Source organism: Mixophyes fleayi, assembly GCF_038048845.1.
Source record: "Mixophyes fleayi isolate aMixFle1 chromosome 12 unlocalized genomic scaffold, aMixFle1.hap1 SUPER_12_unloc_2, whole genome shotgun sequence".
NCBI classification, from domain to species: Eukaryota; Metazoa; Chordata; class Amphibia; order Anura; family Limnodynastidae; genus Mixophyes; species Mixophyes fleayi.
The window spans coordinates 1261781-1282438 of NW_027445896.1; the positions used below are offsets into that span (position 1 = coordinate 1261781).

At 40.0% G+C, this 20658-nt stretch overlaps 1 protein-coding gene across 1 annotated transcript in view; it reads right to left on the reverse strand.

The window, feature by feature from the left end:
* LOC142112116 (uncharacterized) overlaps window positions 1–20658 on the reverse strand; it is a 177455-nt gene that overhangs the window by 18272 nt on the left and 138525 nt on the right. Inside the window, exons 10-11 of the mRNA XM_075193953.1 lie at window positions 16764–16840; window positions 14900–14953 (exon numbers count right to left, since the gene is read on the reverse strand). Of these exons, the coding sequence (XP_075050054.1) occupies window positions 14900–14953; window positions 16764–16840 (131 nt within the window). The remainder of the gene's footprint in view (window positions 1–14899; window positions 14954–16763; window positions 16841–20658) is intronic.

Genomic DNA, 20658 nt, shown 5'->3' on the forward strand with positions numbered 1-20658 from the left:
GCAAACCCCTCCCCTTCCGGCTCCACTGATTGGATAACTCAGATTTCTACCACAACCCAGATAAGTTAACTCCTGGTATGCCTGTACTTTTTCCTCTGCCTGCCCCCTCAGTGTTTATATCACCTCGGTCTCATTCAATCCCTCTGTTGTATTTCTGAAAGCCATGAAAAAGCCTTTACACACTCAAGCCGAAACAAAGCAGCTTCAAACTCATTTAAAATTTTCCAAGAACATGCACCACATAGCCATATAATCTCTAATTTCCTTGGATAGCCTCACAAAATGCCTTGCTTTTGTAATCCCAACCGTAGCCCTCTCTAACTTCTGGCAAAAAACCCTACCGATGGGTATCACTCTACAAGCAAAATTAAGCAGGCCAAGCAGTGACTGCACCTGTTTTTACTGCACTTTACACTCACCCTGAAACGAATCAATCACACCCCTCAACTTAGCTACTTCCTCCATTGGAAGCTTACAACACCCTGCAACAGTGTCAATTTCAATAATTAGGTATGACAATTTCTCGATATGCCTCGTCAACACGCCAGAGCGTGACCTTGATGCTGCCAAATCATCTGTAGCCTTATTAGTGATGGCAAACATATCCACAAAACAACCTGTGCCTATCTTACCACACACCCGGCACCTAATATCCCCCTGACGGCTGTATTGGAACAGCGCACCACATCGTCCCTCAATATCCTGCTTCCTTCATTGGAACCAACACCTTCCAACCCCGCCCTATGGCAGGTACTACACAACTTCCTCTCCAGGAGCTTCATCAATCTTGTGTCTGCCCTCCCAGACCTGTCCGGAACCTCACTCCCAGAGGTAGAAGAGCTGGAATCAGAGCTAGAACCAGACACCCTACTGGCATGCTCACCAACTGATCCACGACTACCACCTTCCACACGTGATGACGGGCCCACCAGGGCCGTAGATGCGGCTTCCGCATAAGAAGCACGCCCAGACCTCTGACCTGATGTCACACAACCAGCCGAACCTGCAGAGGGAGAAACAGAAAGAGAGCTCCCCGAACCAGGAGCCGCAGTCCCCGCATCCACCAACAGTGCTAAAGTAAACAAACTACGGTCAGCCGACCGCGACTGGACCTGCTCGCTGACCTGGGTCAACTAAATTTGAGGCAATCGTGCAGGGGACACTCGATGACCTGCCAGGGAGGACGCATGATCCTGCCCTGAACCTGACCCGCCAGTCACCTTAACCTTTTCATCTACATGCACCCTCAGTGTTTATATCACTTCTAATCCCAGCCCTCTCTTACTCTTATAATAATTTTTTTGTTTTTTTTGTTTTTTTGTAACTACCAATATTTTAAGCATAATACATAAACATCTATATCTGTATATCTAAATGAAACAAATAGATCTATATATTTATATATCTATATATCTATATGAAACATCTGGTGTTAAATCAGCAACAGTGTCCATCTTTCCGTGCTCATGAACAGGGGAAATGTCTTGCACTGACGGATACAGTCACCAGTCCTCTTCTATCAGATAATTTCATGTTTCTAATACATTTGTAGTATGTGCAGGTTTTATATGAAGAATTAAAGATCTCTGGTAGATTTGGTTAAATCCATACTTAAGACCACTAATTTATGTAAATATATTGTATCTTTAGATGGCTGATGGTGAAGGAAAGAGTAAAACTAGAAGACTTATGTTACAGCTATATTTCTAAATGTGGAAAATGTATTATATGTAAAATATATTGATGTACAGAATCCTGAATTTGGATTAAAATGTGGATAATTCCTAGCAGGTTTAGGAAGATTTGTGTTCAGTTGAATCCTTGGGATTCAGCCAACAGAATCTGATTATTATTTTCTTGGTGTATATATGTGTAGAACATTGTGGATAGTGCATCAGTACAATATAGGTGTTTCCTAGGTTAGTATGTGTAGAATCAGACTATGTAACAACTTAACCCTTCAGTGCAAGACATGAGCTCACCCTGTATGCCGCATGATGGTATGTCTCAGTTCCCAGCGCTGCCATTGTCTTGGTTTCCACTGATGTTGCTCGCAGAAACCACCCTTCCACATCTTTTACGAATCCACCTCCACAGGGACTGAAGACGAGATCTCCGGGGGCCAGATGTTTGCTGTTGCCTCCGCTGCTGCTGGTCTGCTGGAAGGCAGCACCATGAGCACAAACAGAAGAATGAAAAATCTGCTTGTGCATCATTCTCGATGGTGATCTCTCTTGTGTCCACCTGCGATGATGTAGTGATGACCACGGGAACGGAAGAAGGGATGTTGTCAATTGAGGCATGCGGTCTTTCTGGTGGGGATGGTGTACAGTCTGAGACCAAGCTGCATAGAGCATGAAGACGTTCTGTTGCTGTCTGTTTCTCATGTGTATTCTGTAGGGGGAAAAAGTTTGAGTCCAAGCCTGCTAAGAAAACTGATACTGATCTTAGTAAATGTAACAAGGATTAGTTATTATTGCAGGCCTGGATGTTCTATGGGGGAATTTAATTGGCAGCGTTACTCGTGAGAATAACGCAGCCCACGCCCTATTATCGTTAGTACGATAATTTTAACGCGGCTCTCTACTCAAGGCTTTCAGAGCTGCAAGCAAAAATCAATGTTGAGATTACCGTACTAACGGTAATAATGTGCACTATTACCGTAGTAACATTAATAATGCAAGGAACGCGTTATTCTCACGAGTAATGCTGTCAATTGAATTCCCTCCTCTGAATGTAACTAAATTAAAGAGCACAAATTGTGCGGACATAATGAATTTTACCAGCTTCCTTCACCATTATGTGTTCTAATAAAGTCATGTGATGAACTACAGAAGCTCTAAGGCTCATATACAAACATCAAAACATTCAGTTGCTTCCCTAAAAGCAGCTTCTCCTCCCAAACTAGCTCATTAAAATAACAGTGCAAAACTAGACACAGTTGTGCGCCTTATCTGCACTTAGCAAAGCCACCCCCTGATCTATCTGTTTCCGCCAATCAGACCTTTTGCAGAGGATAATAGAATCCATCTAAATATGAAGTCAAAAAGCCACCATACCTCATTGATGGGAACTTCACATCCAGCATCTTCAGTTGTCTTCACTTCATCAGATGCTGAGAATTCTGACTGTTGATAAAATGTATGCATATGAAAAGAATGACTACACAATGGGGTAAACCATGTACACAGGTACAATATCCTAACCATGAAGCAACCATTAGTTTTACGCAATTCACTCCTGGGGCTGCATGTGCATTAAGTTGTTTTGTTTTTTTAAGCTGATGGAGATATCACAGATGAGCTGTAACTTGCAGTAACCAATCATAACAAGACATTCCCAGTAGTAGAAGTAGACGGCATTGGACAGAAATTAAAAAGAGGACATATAGATAGCAGAATGTCAGCTTAATAAAAGAAACAGGTAGACAAAGCCAAAAGGACATGCGCATGGTTTAACAAACAAGGCAGATTATATTTGTGTTGCGTCTGTTATATTAATCTACATGCGGAAGCCAAATACCAATAATGGACTGAAATTTTAGGAGCTACAGCCAAAGATACATTCCTAGTACTCGTAAAACAGGATAGCACTTCACGTGAACCAAACAAATGAGAAGACCATCCCCAGACTAATAGTAGGATATCATAGTAGCTGATAGTGTAATTTAGCAGATATTTACAAACATTGCATGAAATGGGAAACCCTCAGGAATCAAACACTCGATCCTAAAGAGATCAATTTTATCAGGAGGTAGAAGATTTCCCGATGTCCAGCTCTACTCCTGGGCTTTGTGTTGACTTTTGCTACCTCTGGTACTATCATCATCATCATTTATTTATATAGCGCCAGCATATTCCATAGTGCTTTACAAATGGATACAAACACAGTAATAAAACAGTACTGGGTAATACAGACAGACAGAGAAGTAAGAGGACCCTGCTCACAAGCTTACAACCTATGGGACAATGTAAGTTTGATACATGAGGTTAAGTGCTATATATTGTATATTGGTCAGATTGCAACTGTAAAAAGTGCTCAGTGGGCTATATGATCCAGTCACACAGCAATGTTGGTCAGGGGGTCAGAGAGATAGAGATGGGATGTGGGGAATAAAGGATAGTTTTGAGCCAAAGATCACACCTAGGCAGCAAGTGTGGGGTAGGATATTTTGTCATGTTCTCAACAGAAATCTAAATGTTTTGCAAGCCCAGATATAAAAATTACTCATATAAGCAGAAGCATAATAGAAATCTGATTTTTCCACATATCCTCTGCTGTACCTGGTATCTGATCTGGATTCCATTTTTCTGCCCCACCCCTCCACCCCTCCACCCAGCTTGCTGTTGCTTTAGACCTCCCACCGCCACCACCACCAAGGCCCAATGGCCTCAACTTCAATTATGTTCCATCTGTGTAAAATTAATATAATGTGAAGTGGTCACTGATGGGAAGACTTATATTTTTAGAAAGTTGTATCTTAGTAAATACCTCCGAGCTGTTATCCAGATAAAATCCTGGGGGCGGTGACTCCAGTCTTGGTGCGCACTAATAGGACAACAAGGAGCAGAAAAAGTAAATGTTATTACAGAGAGAGAATATGGGTTTTTAAAATGAATACAGAGAAAATCCAGTGAATTGTTATAACAAGAGTAGGAGTTACTAGGGTCTAGGATGATATTGCAAATTTGAATTTATGTAAATTTTACATTTCATACATAGATTACTACATTACTACATTATTATTATATATATATATATATATATATATATATATATATATATATATATATGATTTTATATATATATATATATATATATATATACATACACACATGACATTTAATAGTGTATTATTGTAGTAGGTTTAGAACTATGTGACTTAGTAACTCTCTCCCTGAATGATGGCACTGTGCTGTTAACGTTAGACCATAGGGCCCCCCTCTCTTAAGTACCCTGGGCCCCCCAAATCCTTAATCTAACTCTGCCTCCTTTGCTACATTCACAATATGATGACAGCAGGTCAACCAGATCTTATGAGTAATGACCTCAAAGTCCGAAAAATGTCACCTGACTGCCCAACTTCTTATGTCTTTAAAGCAAGAAAGAGTGACCTGTATAATTCTCTTATCTTAGAAGTTCCTGGGTGCAGATTGCTGCCATGTGCTTCTCTATAGGAGGCACTGGCCTGGCCCTGTGTTTCTGCACTGGGCGGAGTAACTTGCCCTTAAACATCATACTATCACCATCACCATACTATCACCATGGTCAGGGATTGAGGCATCACTGTCAGTCATCCAGCAGTGCACCATGGCCACATAACAAGCACTCTCTGTACGGAACCTTTTCTTATTCAATTTGATTCCAGAGAACTCTATTATAGATGTGAGATCTCTGTTCTCAAACATCTTTCCCCATAGTGGCCTTATGAACTGTCAGATCTATTCAGGTCGAAATGATCTACTGAAGGAGATTACTTTACACCTCATCCACTCATACTCATACAAGTGGGTGAGTAAGAAGAAGACAGAATATTTTATACATTGTGATGACTGGGCAGCATAGTTTTATCAGGTGCAGATATAGAAATTATTCATATTAACAGGAGCATAATAGATATCTGATATGTACACATTGCTGTAGACCACCCACCACCAAACCATCACCAACCAGCAAGGCCCATGACCTCAACCATATTCCATCTGTGTTAAATAAATATAATATGGAGAGTCTACTGATGGGAAGACTTATATTTTAAAAAGTTGTATATCTAGAACATACCTTAAAGGTGTAATTCAGAAGATATTTTTCTAAAGCTGTATCCGGTGTTGGTGCACAACACTAAGAAAACAGGATGCAGAAAAAGTAAATGTCATTATAAACATGAGACATCTCTGTTCTCAAACATCATTCACCAAAATGACCTCACAGACCGTTGGGAATATTCATATCTAACTGATCTACTCTTGTAGATTATGTTACACCTCTTCCATTCATACGTATACAAGTAAGTGGAAGGGAGTTCTATGAATCCAGGACAAGAAAGAAAACGGGAGACAGTATATTTCGGTCATTGTGACGAATGAACAGGATAGTTTTCTCAAGGTCAGATATAGAAATGACCCATATTAGCAGACAGATAATAGAGATCGGATGTTTGCATCTGGTACCTGAGAAGTACTGGATTTCATCTTTGCTCCAGCCCTCCCTCCACCCAGCTCGCTGTTGGTGTAGACCACCCACCGCTAACAAGCCCCATCAACCTCAACCATATTCAATCTGTGAAGAGTCCGCTGATGGGAAGATTTATATGTTTAGAAAGCTGTATACCTAGACAATACTTACCGCCAAGCTGGAATCCAAATGTACTCCTGGAGGTGCTGATCCGGCGCTTGGTACATCTTCCTAAGACAACCGGGGGCAGTAAAAGTAATTGTCATTACAAACATATTGTAGGAGGAAGTATATGGGTTTTAAAAATGAAAGTCTCTCAACACATGGCTTCAACCTCAAACATATACCATTGGTGTAAAATAAATAAATATAAAATGAAGAGTCCGCTGATGGGAAGACTTATATCTTTAGAAAGTTATATATGTAGAAAATACCTCCGAGCTGGAGCCCATATAAAATACCCGCGGTGGTGACTGCGGTCTTGATACACTCTCCTAAGACAACCGGGAACATAAAAAGTAAATATGGTTAACCCCAGATAGGCGATGCTCGCCTATACAGTCTGTCCTATTTCCTAAATAAGTTGCATCTACCATTAACTTATACAAGTTGAGAATGTTACATTTTAGCAGATACACAGATCACGCCGGGGTTCTCCTTTAAAAATTGCCATCTTAATTGCCAGCAGCACCTAGTCCCAGATGTGACTGTATGCAGGGGCCCCCGGCTCCCCTAAGTATGACAGCGTTATTACGTCACGTCCAGGGGCCTCCCTGCACACACTGCGTGAACAGGTGCTGGACACAAGAGAGACGAAAAAAGAGAGAAACCCTAAAATAATTATATCATTAAGGGGGCACTATTATAATTTATAATCATCAAGGGGGCACTAATAATAATTAATATCATTTAGGGATTAATTATGAACAACAAGGGGGCAATCATTTTAATTACACTTATCCAGGGGACTGGATTTCATTTTTTGTCTTACCACACCACACAGTTTGATGTTGCTGTAGACCACCCACCATCACATCACCACCAGGACCTATGGCTTCAACCTCAACCATATACCATTGGTGTAAAATAAGTAAATATAAAATGAAGAGTCCACTGATGGAAAGACTTATATCTTTAGAAAGTTATATATGTAGAAAATACCTCCGAGCTGGAGCCCACATAAAATCCCTGTGGTGGTGACTTCGGGCTTGATACACTCTCCTAAGACAACCGGGAAAATAAAAAGTAAATGTCATTACAAACATACTGTAGGAGGGAAACAAATGAATGACTCTCAATACAAAGGAAAGCCAGTGAATTGGAATAACAAGGACAGAGGTTACTAGAGACTATTAATACATTTCAACTTTGAATTTAAGTGATGAAATTTACATGATACTGGTATAAAAATGACTGCTGATTCATACCACAGGCTCTTTGCAAGATGGATGTTAAAGAACCATTGGTGGGAATAACTGGTACCCGGACCACTACCTGGTGAGGATCATGTTAGGGAAACATGAGAACCTTGAAGAGGAGGCTCATATAGGGCCTGATTCAAGTCCGAACGCAACTTGCACCTAACTTGCTCTTAAGAAAAGATCACGGAACCCATATTCAAATCCAAGCGGACATCAAGATGTGTTTCAGTTTGAATCTGGGTGTAAGTGCAATCTGCCTAAACGTTACATGTTGTACATTAACAGAGCACAGCGCAGTATACACACAAGCGTATGTGCAATATAAGGTATTTAAATAAAGCCTAGAAAAAAAATGATGAACAACTCTAAACAGTATAATCATATTTATATTTTTTTTACATTAAATACATAAATCAAGATCTCCTTAATGCATATTGTACATACAATGGGCCTGATTCGTTAAGGAAAAGAAAATAAGTAAAAAAAGGAGTAACATTGCATCTTGGCAAAACCATGTTGCCTTGGAGTGGGAGGCAAATTTAAAATGTCATGGTAGATTTATAGTTGGGGTTGGGCATGTCCTAGATCAACTTTAAATTTCAGTGTAAAATTAAAGCTATCAAGTATTTGTGTGTTACATGAAAAACAGCCAGTATTTATCTTATGTGCTAAATAATAACCCTATTTTCACCCCTTGCATTGTAACATGGTTTTGTCCAGGAGAAAAACCTTGCCACCATTGTTCCCTTATGTGTTGTAGGCAGTCGTAAGTGTCATTTGCTTTGGACATGAATTACATGCAATTGCGTTAATTGGAGTAAAGTCCGTTTTGGAGCAAGCGCAGGTCTATTTCACGCAAGATAAGTCTGAACATGAATCTGGCCCATAATATTACATGTACATCTTTATACATAGAAGAGACTAAAATCTTTGGCGTTGTTAGGGGAGGATGGTAAAGGGTGCCCATGAGGGTGTGGCCACGCACCCATTGTGATGTGACCACACCTCCATTTATGGACGCACTGCTGCAAACTGTGTTTTGTTTTGATTCGGGGATTGCAAAAGTTGGGAGGCATGGAATAAAGACTGAATATTACTTATAATATAACTAAAATGTAACAATATTACAACATAAGCGCATTGTCACATGTGTTGAAGCTTAACCTGTGCCTCAATTTAGAATTGAACAACGATCTTCCATATATAATATAGTAGACAAGACATTTTACCTCAGCGATGGAATGTCCAGCGATGTTTTCCTTATTCCTCCGGGAGGTGTCATTGGGATCTCCAACGAGGGTCTCCATTACAGCTTCTGGCACTGGGGAGACAAGAATATTCATTATCAGCTAATATATTCTCAATGATGGGTGACTTTGTTTTACTATAAATTATCATTAATTTACCCATGGTATTAGCAATATAAAATCTGTTAAACATGTTCCTTATGTGTCTGATCTTCATCCATGTGTTTGTTCATTATCCCTGTTTTGTGCCTTTCACCCTTAGTTCCTCCCCAGTTGTCTCTTATGTGCGTTCCTTTGTGTGCAATAGCTCCCTCTTGTGTGTAGATCCAGTCTGCACCGTCTGACACTCAGGTGGGATAAGGGACTTTCAATTTGAACATCGCTTCTGTGAAATCTTCCGATTAGAATGTGGCCTATGCCGATAGAGAGTCCATAACTGATCTACATGGAAAAGCTAGCTACCGCGGCATAACCGTGGACCTTGGCTAGTACATGAGTCCCATTAATTATTATTACTATCGTAGTTGATATGTAATATAACACAGTGATCGGCAGAACAGGTATTGGGAAAAACAGAGTATACAAAATACAGGGACATACAAAGTAGACAAACATGACCACATCTTGATGGGGCGTGGTCAAGGCACAGTGAGGGCGTGGTCATTAGCTATCGCCCTTATCCCAACATTCCCACAAGCTGGACAAATATGTCCCCGGGCAGGATAGTGGACTCTTCTGCTGAAATTGGGACATTTGGGAGGTAACTACCATACTGCTTATCAATTGTGGTGAATCTATACCATAAACAAGGAAAAAACACATACTGAGAGGCATTGGCGCAAACATGATATAGGGAGGAACCAAAATATATCTTACCAGAAAAAGCCCATATCCAGTTGGAGGAAATCTGCTATTTTATATATGTAAAGCAGCTCCCATATAATATTTAGTGATAACGTTAAAAAATTGTCACCGGATTATAGCATCAGTCATAGAAAACGGGGCCATAATCTGTTAATAAACACACAAATGGAGCCATAATTTGCTGACAATCATAGAAAACAAACTACCCTGCAAACTCTGCTGTCAGGGCCCGGAGCAGTTCTTCTCTTACCCCTAACTGGCAGTTTGCTCTCCTACAGCCAGAGACCAGGGCAGGACCGGAAGGTGAGCGCTATCTGTCTGTAACAGAACATGCTGACAGCGGCTTCAGGACTCAACAAGTTACATCGGACTTACATGAAAGATGGGGGATGGGGGGTGCTGGGTGTACCACTGGGTGCCCTAAATGTCCGTATTAAATTCTTGTTTGATATTACCACTGGGTTCCCCGCCCTAACGAACACATTTATATTTTTCTTACATCTGGAAGAACTGCGGATGACAGGTTTGTCTTCACTCATTTTTCTGTCTCTTGTCAGACTTAGCGATCAATCTGTTGTTAGGAAAATTATTAAAAACATGGTTACTTTCAGAGCTCTTCATTATTTAATAAAAAAAGTTACTAAAAGCAGGTCTCAAAAAATGTGTCCCAAAGGTACTGGGTCTAATTCATTAAGGAAAGAAAAGCAAAATAAATGAGTAACTTTGCACCTTGGCAAAACCATGTTGCATTGCAGAGTGAGGTAAATTTAGGGGTAGGGCATGTCCTAGTTCAGCTTTAAAATTCGGTGTAAAAATAAAGCTATCAAGTATTTGTTTGCTACATGAAAAAACAGCCAGTATTTAACTTATATGCAAAATAATAAACTCATTTGCACCCCTTGCATTTTAACCTGGTTTTGTCTAGGATCAAATATAGTCCTTTATTGCTTTGTTCTCCTTAATGAATCAGGCCCACTGTGTTTAAATGTATTCTACACTTTACCCCCAACCTTGTCTTGTCTCCCCTCGCTCATCCTTCTCCCCTCACCCCATTACTTCCTCATCCTTTCAAATCTCTGTTACTTTCCACTCACCCCCTTTCTCTCCATCCATCTTTGGTTCTCTATCACGGGGGGCTCAAGATGGACTAAAATCATTTTGTTAGTTCTGGATTAGTTTAGTTCACATTGGGGCTAATGCACATGGGCACCATTACAGTCCTGTAGATTCACTCTTTTATTATATACAGGTTAATCTGCTGCTCCCCCTGTGACCCCACAAGTGGGCTTACCTGAATAAAGGGCTGGAGACTATCACTATGGCCCATAGAACGTCAGACCTGGTGTAGGAAATGCACAAGGCACTAACTGGGGCATTTTTTATTAGCTATGGGGCATTTTTGGCTTATACATTATTTGCTGCACTTTGATTGTTCTCATTAGATTGTAAGCTCTCTCCCTACCCTTGGTTTTTATATTGGCTTTTATTTTATCTATATTGTATGTACCTGTTTCATGTATGACATGTTTTACTCACTAATCTGTAAAGCACAGTTGGCCTTAAAAATTTATAATAATAATAATAATAATAATAATAATAATAATAATACACATTTTCTGTAAAACCATTTTAGAAAATGTTCCCCTTTGTGTTCACCTTTCAATTCTTAGAGATATTTGGGTTTAAAATCAGGTCCAAGTTTTCATACTTATACTGTACTGTAAATATTGTTACCAGGCTAAAGCCATTAACACAGGGCTTAGAGATGGGTAAACCAGGAATACACAGACTGTAAATTATTCTCACCCCCTGAATATATCCCATTTATAATATAATTCCCGTCCCAGTCTTGTTACATTACCTGTGGAGATGACTGACGCTCTGTTTGAAATTCAAGTGTAAACAGCTGTTTCCAACCAATCAGATTGAAGAGAATTCTGTGACATCACCAACCCAGGTAGCTCAGTGCCCAGTAATCCCTGATCAGCCATTGGTTGAGAGCTGTGTAACTGTAAATGGCCATATGTATGACAGCCCTATGTCTTAGTTATGTACATATGTGTAACATGGATGAACTGTGTGAATCATGGGGAATTACTTGTGAATCTGCCAATCTATTAGGTCAGACACAATCTCGTTAGTCACTACTCATAGGCAAACCACAAAGTAATCTCCCCCAGTTATCTTGAATTCTGTACCTCTTAACGATTCTGATGGCAGGTAGGAGGTATCATAATGACCAGTCTATGGGTAACCTGAATTAGGACCTTACACCAGACTACAATAATCACCTTGGCAAGTGCTTACCCAGTGTGCCAAAATCAAACATTCTCATGTGTAACGTTCTAATGTAAACTGCAGCATTAAATATAGTTCTTGTAAAAATATGATAGTGACTGTTTCCCACTAAGCTTGTTACTTACTGTCATAGGAAATTAAATCAATGGCAGAAGTAGCTACATGAAGATATGCTTCATGTAAAGTATTTGACATTACTCAAATATCTATTTTCCACATTACTTTTTAATTGGATTTTTAAATGTATTTGGGTTTAAAATCAGGTCCACATTCTTTTTATACTTATACTGTACTGTAAATATTGTTACCAGGTTAAAGCCATTAACACAGGGCTTAGAGATGGGTAAACCAGGAATACACAGACTGTAAATTATTCTCACCCCCTGAATATATCCCATTTATAATATAATCCCCGTCCCAGTCTTGTTACATTACCTGTGGAGATGACAGACGCTCTGTTTGAAATTCAAGTGTAAACAGCTGTTTCCAACCAATCAGATTGAAGAGAATTCTGTGACATCACCAACCCAGGTAGCTCAGTGCCCAGTAATCCCTGATCAGCCATTGGTTGAGAGCCGTGTAACTGTAAATGGCCATATGTATGACAGCCCTATGTCTTAGTTATGTACATATGTGTAACATGGATGAACTGTGTGAATTATAGGGAAGTGAAGCCATGACCTGAATGGTTATGTTATAAAAAAAACTATCTATATATTGGCATAAGACTACTTAGTGGGGTATTTCTCATTGTTGTGTGTGAAACAAGAAGAATTTTTACTTTTCCCCCACATTTTGTTTTTTTATGTTTCACTAGAGATGAGCAGTACGGAGATAGAATTAGATAGACAGGAATTTTAGGGTACAGAGTCGAATTGAGACATGACTCAGTGTCTTGCTCCAAATTCCGATCTGAAAATGAGGCAAAATGTCATTTCATGTAAAATGTCAGATCTCGTGAGTATTGGATCGATATCTTCCATGTATAGCCGTCCTTCCTGTTCTCAGCTGCCATTTAGAAGTGGAAGCAGATGGGTATATTATTAAACTATTTAAGAGTTAACAAAAACTATTCTTTCTTAATTTTAAAATCAAAGATGTTTAAATCTGATGACAGTAGTGCCAGGGGCAGTATCAGCGACATCTGAAATATTTAGTGGGGAAAAATAGGGAACTGTTTGATTGTGAGCAGCACCCCCCCTCCCCCCACAAACAAAATGCATATACTGTATATATATATATATATATATATATATATATATATATATATAATATATATATATTTATATATGTTGCTTTTACAATCTAAATGTTTGTCTGTGAAGGTAATTGTGTGTGAGGGGCAGCATCACATTTGTCCTAGTGAGCGGCTATATGGCAGGGTGCGGTGAATGACCTGACACTGTGTATTATACACAACCCAGTGGGCTGTCACAGTTATATAGTCTTTTGTTTGACCAGTGACGCTTGTCACATATCTGTAGCTAAGTGGACAGTCGGTACAATGAAATTTTCTAGGGACTGAAGGACTTTTTGTTTAACCTCACAGTACAGCAATTGCTGTTAACAAGAAATAAGATTGTGATGGAATTTGGTAACGTGGACACATGATCTCAACTAATCGGTTATAACCTGATGCATTGATGGGGAAATTGGACTCACATCCAGTGATAACATAGCTGTCATGGCTTTAGTGATCCGCTGTGCAGCAGGATGCTGGCTGTCATACTTGGTTCCTCTTTTGCGTCTCAGACAATTGTTGATTATAATACAATAAAAAGATTGGTATATCTGTGCAGGCCAACTGAAAGCAGCCTCTGTTCTCTCTCTCACACACACACACACACACACACAATCCACATACAATGTGCAAAAATAAAAAAACTGTAAAAATAACCAATGGTGACAGAGCTGGCGCTAACAGTTTTAAAGAGTCAACTGTGAAATAATATATATATATATATATATATATACATATATATATATATATATATATATTCTTTCCATCTTGATGTATGTCTTCCACAAATTCCAGAAATTTGCAGTGATCAAAGTAACTTACAGATTTCTGGCATTCACCACGATTGTGGTCACATAAAAAAAGTGAAAAGAAAAAAATCATATCATAGCGTAACATATAATATGTGGTTACACCGAAAACCACTAAATATCCCAAGGATCCAGTGGGGGTTGTTAATTACGACAAAAACACCACATGATTGGTGTTCTCAATCCCCTATCGGATATACACTTACAAGATTTCAATCTTGAATTAATATAAGCCAATATTTGTATTATACATTGCTTTTATGCTTCCTTGGTGCAATAAAACTTTGGCTACGTGAGATAATGCACTATCAGTTCTCACTTGTCTTTTAAACACCTATCATAAGGAGATCCAGTAAGTGGACAATATTCCAGGAGGATATCCATGTATACATATTGGCTTATATTGATCCAAGATTGAAATCTTGTAAGTCTACTACTGTCTTATATCACTGAGGTAGTATCAGTACAAAGTAACATGATAGTATAATGTGGGCAGCGTGTCTTGAATTTGGTTCCAAGTCACCCTAACAAAATAATAACATTAGTTTAGCCATTTATTTTTTATTTTGAGAAAATGTACATACGAGGACAAACTTTTAAGAGCTAATTTCTCTTGTGGTTACTCGTTAACAATTCATATGAATGTATAGAAGGGATTGAAACAGGAAGTTGCTATTCATCATCTGGGATTAAGCCCTGCAGTAACCAGTTTGCTACTCTATTGTTCTCTCTAGGACTGTGTCAGACTACTATGCACTAGACCAGCTGGGGGGAAACCCATGTGGGGATGACTTCTCTCCACTCCCATATCCAACCCCTGATTTGGGAGCCAATGGCATTCTGTACGGACTTACAGGACGGGATTTCACCTGTGGGAATTCTGAACTGTTTAAAAAGAGCCTGCAAGGAGACCAAGGGTTGTTTATTGGATATCCTGAGTTTGGTATTGAAGATCTGTCTCCTACCAGCTCCAACGTGTGTCCTGATTACAATTTTACATCTAGGCACATCTCTGGCTGAACATGGTGCAACAGTATAACTCTGACCCATGGGAGCTGCTTGTGCGTCTGCACATCTGGGGGTAAATGTATCAAGCTGAGAGTTTTCCGGCGGGTTTGAAAAGTGGAGATGTTGCCTATTGCAACCAATCAGATTCTAGCTTTCATTTTGTAAAATGCACTAAATAAATGATAGCTAGAATCTGATTGGTTTTTCAAACCCGCCGGAAAACTCTCAGCTTGATACATTTACTCCCTGGTGTGCCTACAGGAGTAGGGTGACAGGGGTCCAGGCTGCTAACGTCTCGGTAGTGAGCTTAAGGCCGAGAGGCCAGTACCAGCAAGCCTAGAAGTGTAGAAATCGGAGGAATCTGGAAGACCTGAGTACTGAGCTATTGTGACAAAAGCATCAGGACCAGAGACTTTTTTACAACTTAGCCCGGCCAAATAAATACTGTTTAAACATATGTAACGGTTCCTCATATCTTTATCTGGGGATGTGTTGGGGAGGTTTTTAGATGTTGGCGATTTAATATAGTTATTGTGTTACAGTTGTGTTTGCACCTTCTGTAATAAAGGTACTATTATAGCTACCAAAGAACACCAAGGTACCAGGGCTACTCTGTGGGCCTTGACTCTAATGCCCTGGTGTCCTGACACTGATCATCAAAATCTGAGGAGCATGACTGTCCCAATACTATCCCCATTCATTATAGGTTTTCATAAGACGCTGGTCTCGTCACATGAAAAGAAAAATGTCCAGATAGTGGATAACTGACTTGATTCCCATTTCCGCCCTTAGCACCCACTCTTTTAAGGAGGTGAAAGCTTCAGGAAGATGCCTCTTACAGAATGGCCGCATCAGGTGAGGTGTATGATGCAGAACATGTCTCCTTACTGATCCCATTAGTCACCGAATCTTTCTTTGGAATTGACAAATGATGAATCAGGCTGAATATTCTGGGCTTTGTTTTAGGGACCATTTACAGTGCATAATGCATGGCTGACATCAAATATCCGTACAGTTTCAACTCTTTGGACTCCCTATAAGGAACTCTAAAAACATTCTTAAACCCATTCTCTAATAATAATGCTGCCTCCCTGTCTGGATGTCTCCTAAGTCAGGGATGCTTTGTATCTATATTTAATTTATGTCTTTTTCAAGCAGGTTTCCCATGCCTGAACTGTCTTCCGATCTTAAAAACACTTAGCAAGCGGCTGCCCTCCACCACAGCTGAATATTCATGTCTGAGTCTGCATGGGGCCACATACATTGGCCATCAATAAACTGCCAGCATGTTCCCTTTCTTGCTCCTACCAACACCACAGCAGGCCCAGGAGAAGACCACTGCCAACCCATTGCAGGAAATCCCAACCTCATTTATAGCCACATGGGACATCCAGACAGCAAGAACTTGTAAAACATGCCCATATTCAGGGCATAAAATAACGTTTCTCCCCTTCATTACTTCTCTGACATACAATACCTTTCTGAATTACTTTGAAACCCTTTCCCACATCAGCACATGAATTTGGCTGTTCCCTAAGTGATTTCTCTGATATTTAACAATTTGGAATATGTGTAAAACATTTACCACATTCAGAGCAAGAATATCTCTCCTGTATGACATGGTCTTTCTCCTGTATGGTGCGCAACAAGAAGTGAATTATGTGCTAAATATTGCCAACATTCTGTAATATGGTTTCTTTACGGTATGGCTTCTCTGATACTTAAGAAGTAATATTTTAGAAAAACATTTCCCACATTCTGAGCAGGACCAAGATTTACCTGGAGGAGGTGGTAGGGCAGCCATAACCCCTGAGCTGCCTTAACCTTAGACCTCACCTACCTTTCCTTGAACAGTCACAATTTGTGTTGGTCAAATAGGCTGAACCTACTAGGAAAGGTGTTTGGGCTGATCGGGGGGAACTCCTGGCAAACTGTGCATGGTTTGAGTGGATTGGCAATTGGCTTAAATTGTCCTGATTTTGCAATTGGTATTGATGACAGGTATTGCACAGGTACTGGTCCCAGTGTACATCTATTTTGCCTAAGGGAAGCTGACTTGTACAGTCAAACAAATAGCTACAATAAAAAGTGTTGCATCCCTCTCTCTCTGTGTAGTGAATAAAGCTCTTTTGAAATATGCCCATAGCAAGGGAATTTCTTATCCACATAAATATCTAGTTATTGCTACAGTAAGAAGAAAAACACAGACACAATTCTTTCATTAGAAAATGTATTGCATGGAAATGGTAAAATAACCACATGCACAGTGTACACATAACAACATATACAACAAAATCATAACTAGTACAGTAAAGACATAATGGGGCTTATTCAGAGTTGGACGCATTTGCGCACCAAACGTACGTTGGAAATAATGTACACAAAAAAGTGGATTTACTCATTGATGTTGAGTCTCAAGGCGCCTGCAGCTCAAAAACAGTTTCTTTGTGACCAGTGTAGGTCTGCCCCCCCCCCCCCCCCGATACAGTGGGGTGCAGATATAAAATGTAATTAAAAATGGAAATGTCAATTACGCAATACTCAATCAGCAAATTAGAAACAGCTAAATAGGGCTGATAGTCATCATCATATACCTGCACCAAAAATCTAATACCTGCATGAGGATCGAGCCCTAAAAGGCGTATTTGCAGATGTTATGTTACAATTACATGAACCCACCCATACTGTGCTCAGCCCATGCATGCTAGTCCCTGCACATCCTTATTCTGCTTTTCCAGACAAAGGCGGACGGATGTCAGCGATATAAATAACTCTATATATGGACATATACTTTCTGGATTTTGGAATCGTTGCAGTATGAAAATACACATCTTATGCAAACAATGACGTACGTCTAACTCTAAATGAGCCCCAATATATACATTTCCTTTATACAACGATGGTAAAGATATTTTGCATTCCCCACTAGAGCAGATCAAGCTCCACCTAGTTTGATGTCTATGTACTGAAATACCAGCTGTGCGATGTTTTGCTTGTTTGTTCCACCTTCAGATTGCTTTATTTTATCTTGTACACACCATCCTGAAAATGTTACTACAAGCATTTATTTTCTTAGTAGCCTCCTTCCGTGATTTTAGCCATGTATTTATAACATCAGGGAGAGTGGATTATTTTCTTACCCCAGGATACAACATAAAGCTGCTCACTGGATACAATTATACAGAAAGCAGAGCAGAGCAACACAAACACACAGCTCTGCCCCGTGGTATCACCACACGGGTTAAACGTACAGAGGGAAACCAGGACGTAAAAATTGTGTATTTACTAAAACTTGGAGTAAAGCCTATACAAGCCATTAAATACATGTGATGGTTGGAAACCCCTTTAATTATGCTTCTGAAAGGATTTTATTTTATACAGGGCTTTGTCACTAAAAACAATACATTGGGTATAGTGAAACCACCTAAAAAGCCTTGACATAATTGAGATTAAAGTTGCATTATCAAATAATTGTTACATGTTACTTATTTGCCCCTTTCCAGCTCCAGGGTCTGCTCTATGCAGCCGCTTTTCCCGGGACACCTTCGTTTCTGTCTCCTCCATGTACATATGGCTGTGGCAGTGGCTTGTGAGCAGGAGGTCCAATCAGAAGCCACAATCTCCATGACTGCAACTCCTGATTGATCATCCTGCTTACTCATACTTCTACCTCGGGGAGATCAAAAGGGGGCGGGGTGAGTCGATCGCTTAATTTGGCCCTGCGCCAAAATGTCAATTTAGTCAGAATTGTGAGAGGAACCACGGAACCACGGGAAACACTTGTGCATGGAGCAGGCCCCGGGGCTCCAGAGAGAGGAGGAGCAGGTGAGTAACATGATAACATGCAACAATTAGGTGGTAATGCAGATTTAGGTGCTCCTCTGCTGCAGCATATCACTATCATGACAGTGTATTGTCTTGTCATCACAATATTCAACAGAAAGGGACTTTTAAAGAATATATATACACGATAGGGCACCAGCATACACGTGTACAGCAGCTGTAGCAGTTAATAGATTGGAGAGAACATGAGGACTGGAATATCCAAATCAGTTTAAGACAAAGAATAAGACTCTAGAAACACTGTATCTACTTAATCAGGGAATTTATTTTACATCTAGATAACATTTAACATGTTTCATTCCTACAGATTAAATTTTGTTGTCTCTGAGGTACAAAATGAATAATGAACATCATGGGAATTACTAAACAATTGGTTATTTTAATAAAAGTATAATTAATTATGTGGTAGTACAATGTAAGGAATGTGAAGAAAGTATAATATCATATAAAAAACAAGGCATCGGAAAGTATAGAAAATATATATTATATTTGAACTTGGAAGTTTTATATATATGACTCTTGGGAAAATGCGAACTGTCAGATACTGTACAACAAAGTAGGATTATATTAAATTTTAACACACTGGCAGAGTGATTGCATAATTCTGATCTTAATAAGATGTAGTTAGTAGATTTTACCATACCCTGTGGCTGGTTTCCCATCCGTGTAAAGATTAACCCTTCCAATGCTGCGGTGCCAATTGGGTTAACCCCCCAGTGCTATGTGCTGGAGGTGCAATGTGTTTTAAAGTGTATTTTAATAAATATATAAATGTAGATATTTGCGATGAAAGGGTTAGCCCAGGAGTAGAAATGTATAAAGTGATATGTGTGTTTATAAAATGTTATTTCAAATGTGTATAAAACAAAAGAAATTGCTTCTCACCCCACTGCTGGTCCAGTGAGGATCGGAGCTCAGCCAGAGCTTTAATTCCTCCACTCCGGTTCCCATTTGTAAGTACAGGATGACTGGAGTGTCGGAGGGGTCTCCAATCCCTGATGGTACAGTGGGGGCTGCAGGAGCAGCCCCTGGATAAAGTAGGAGCCTGGAGCTCTCTGTGTGTAAACTCCGCTGGCAGCTGTAGTTCAGTGGCTTCTGGAAGAGACTTGCAGAGGCGCCTCCTAGATTCACACATGAATCCAGGAGTCCCAGTCTGCAGGGCACCATACTGGAGCTCAAAGAGCCTGGGGACAGCTGGTGGCAACACTATTCTCCTACAACTCATGTGCAGTTGGCATTCACAGTCGGTGAATATCTGCTGACAGGTGACACCAGTAGAAGTGGTCAGTAACAGCCAGATACAGACAGTAAGAAGGAAACCCAACTAAACTGTTTAAGATCTCCCTCTCCAAACACTGGGTAGCAGAGTAAGCCCATCCAGTCACAGTTTATAACTGGTGGCAAGCAATTTGATAATGCTAGGGTGTTTTTTTTGGAGAGCCGAGTTACTCAAGTGAAGAGCTCCTTCCACACAAGGGAATGCAAAAGATGGTTAACTACACCGCAATGTCCAAGGTAGATCTCGAAATCCTGTGCAAAGCAAGAAAAATTGTACAGTAAAAAGTCATTATCTGCTGCACCATGATTTGGGTCCTGTCACTTTACCGAATTTGAGGACGGTGTTGGAGACAGTGATCTACACTTGCAGGTGTTTGGAATGATTTCTAAACTCCATGCTTTGTCCAAAAAGGAGTGGGTCAATTATTTGGTCCTTACAATGCAAGGGCGTGCATTAGAGGCCTATTGTGTATTGA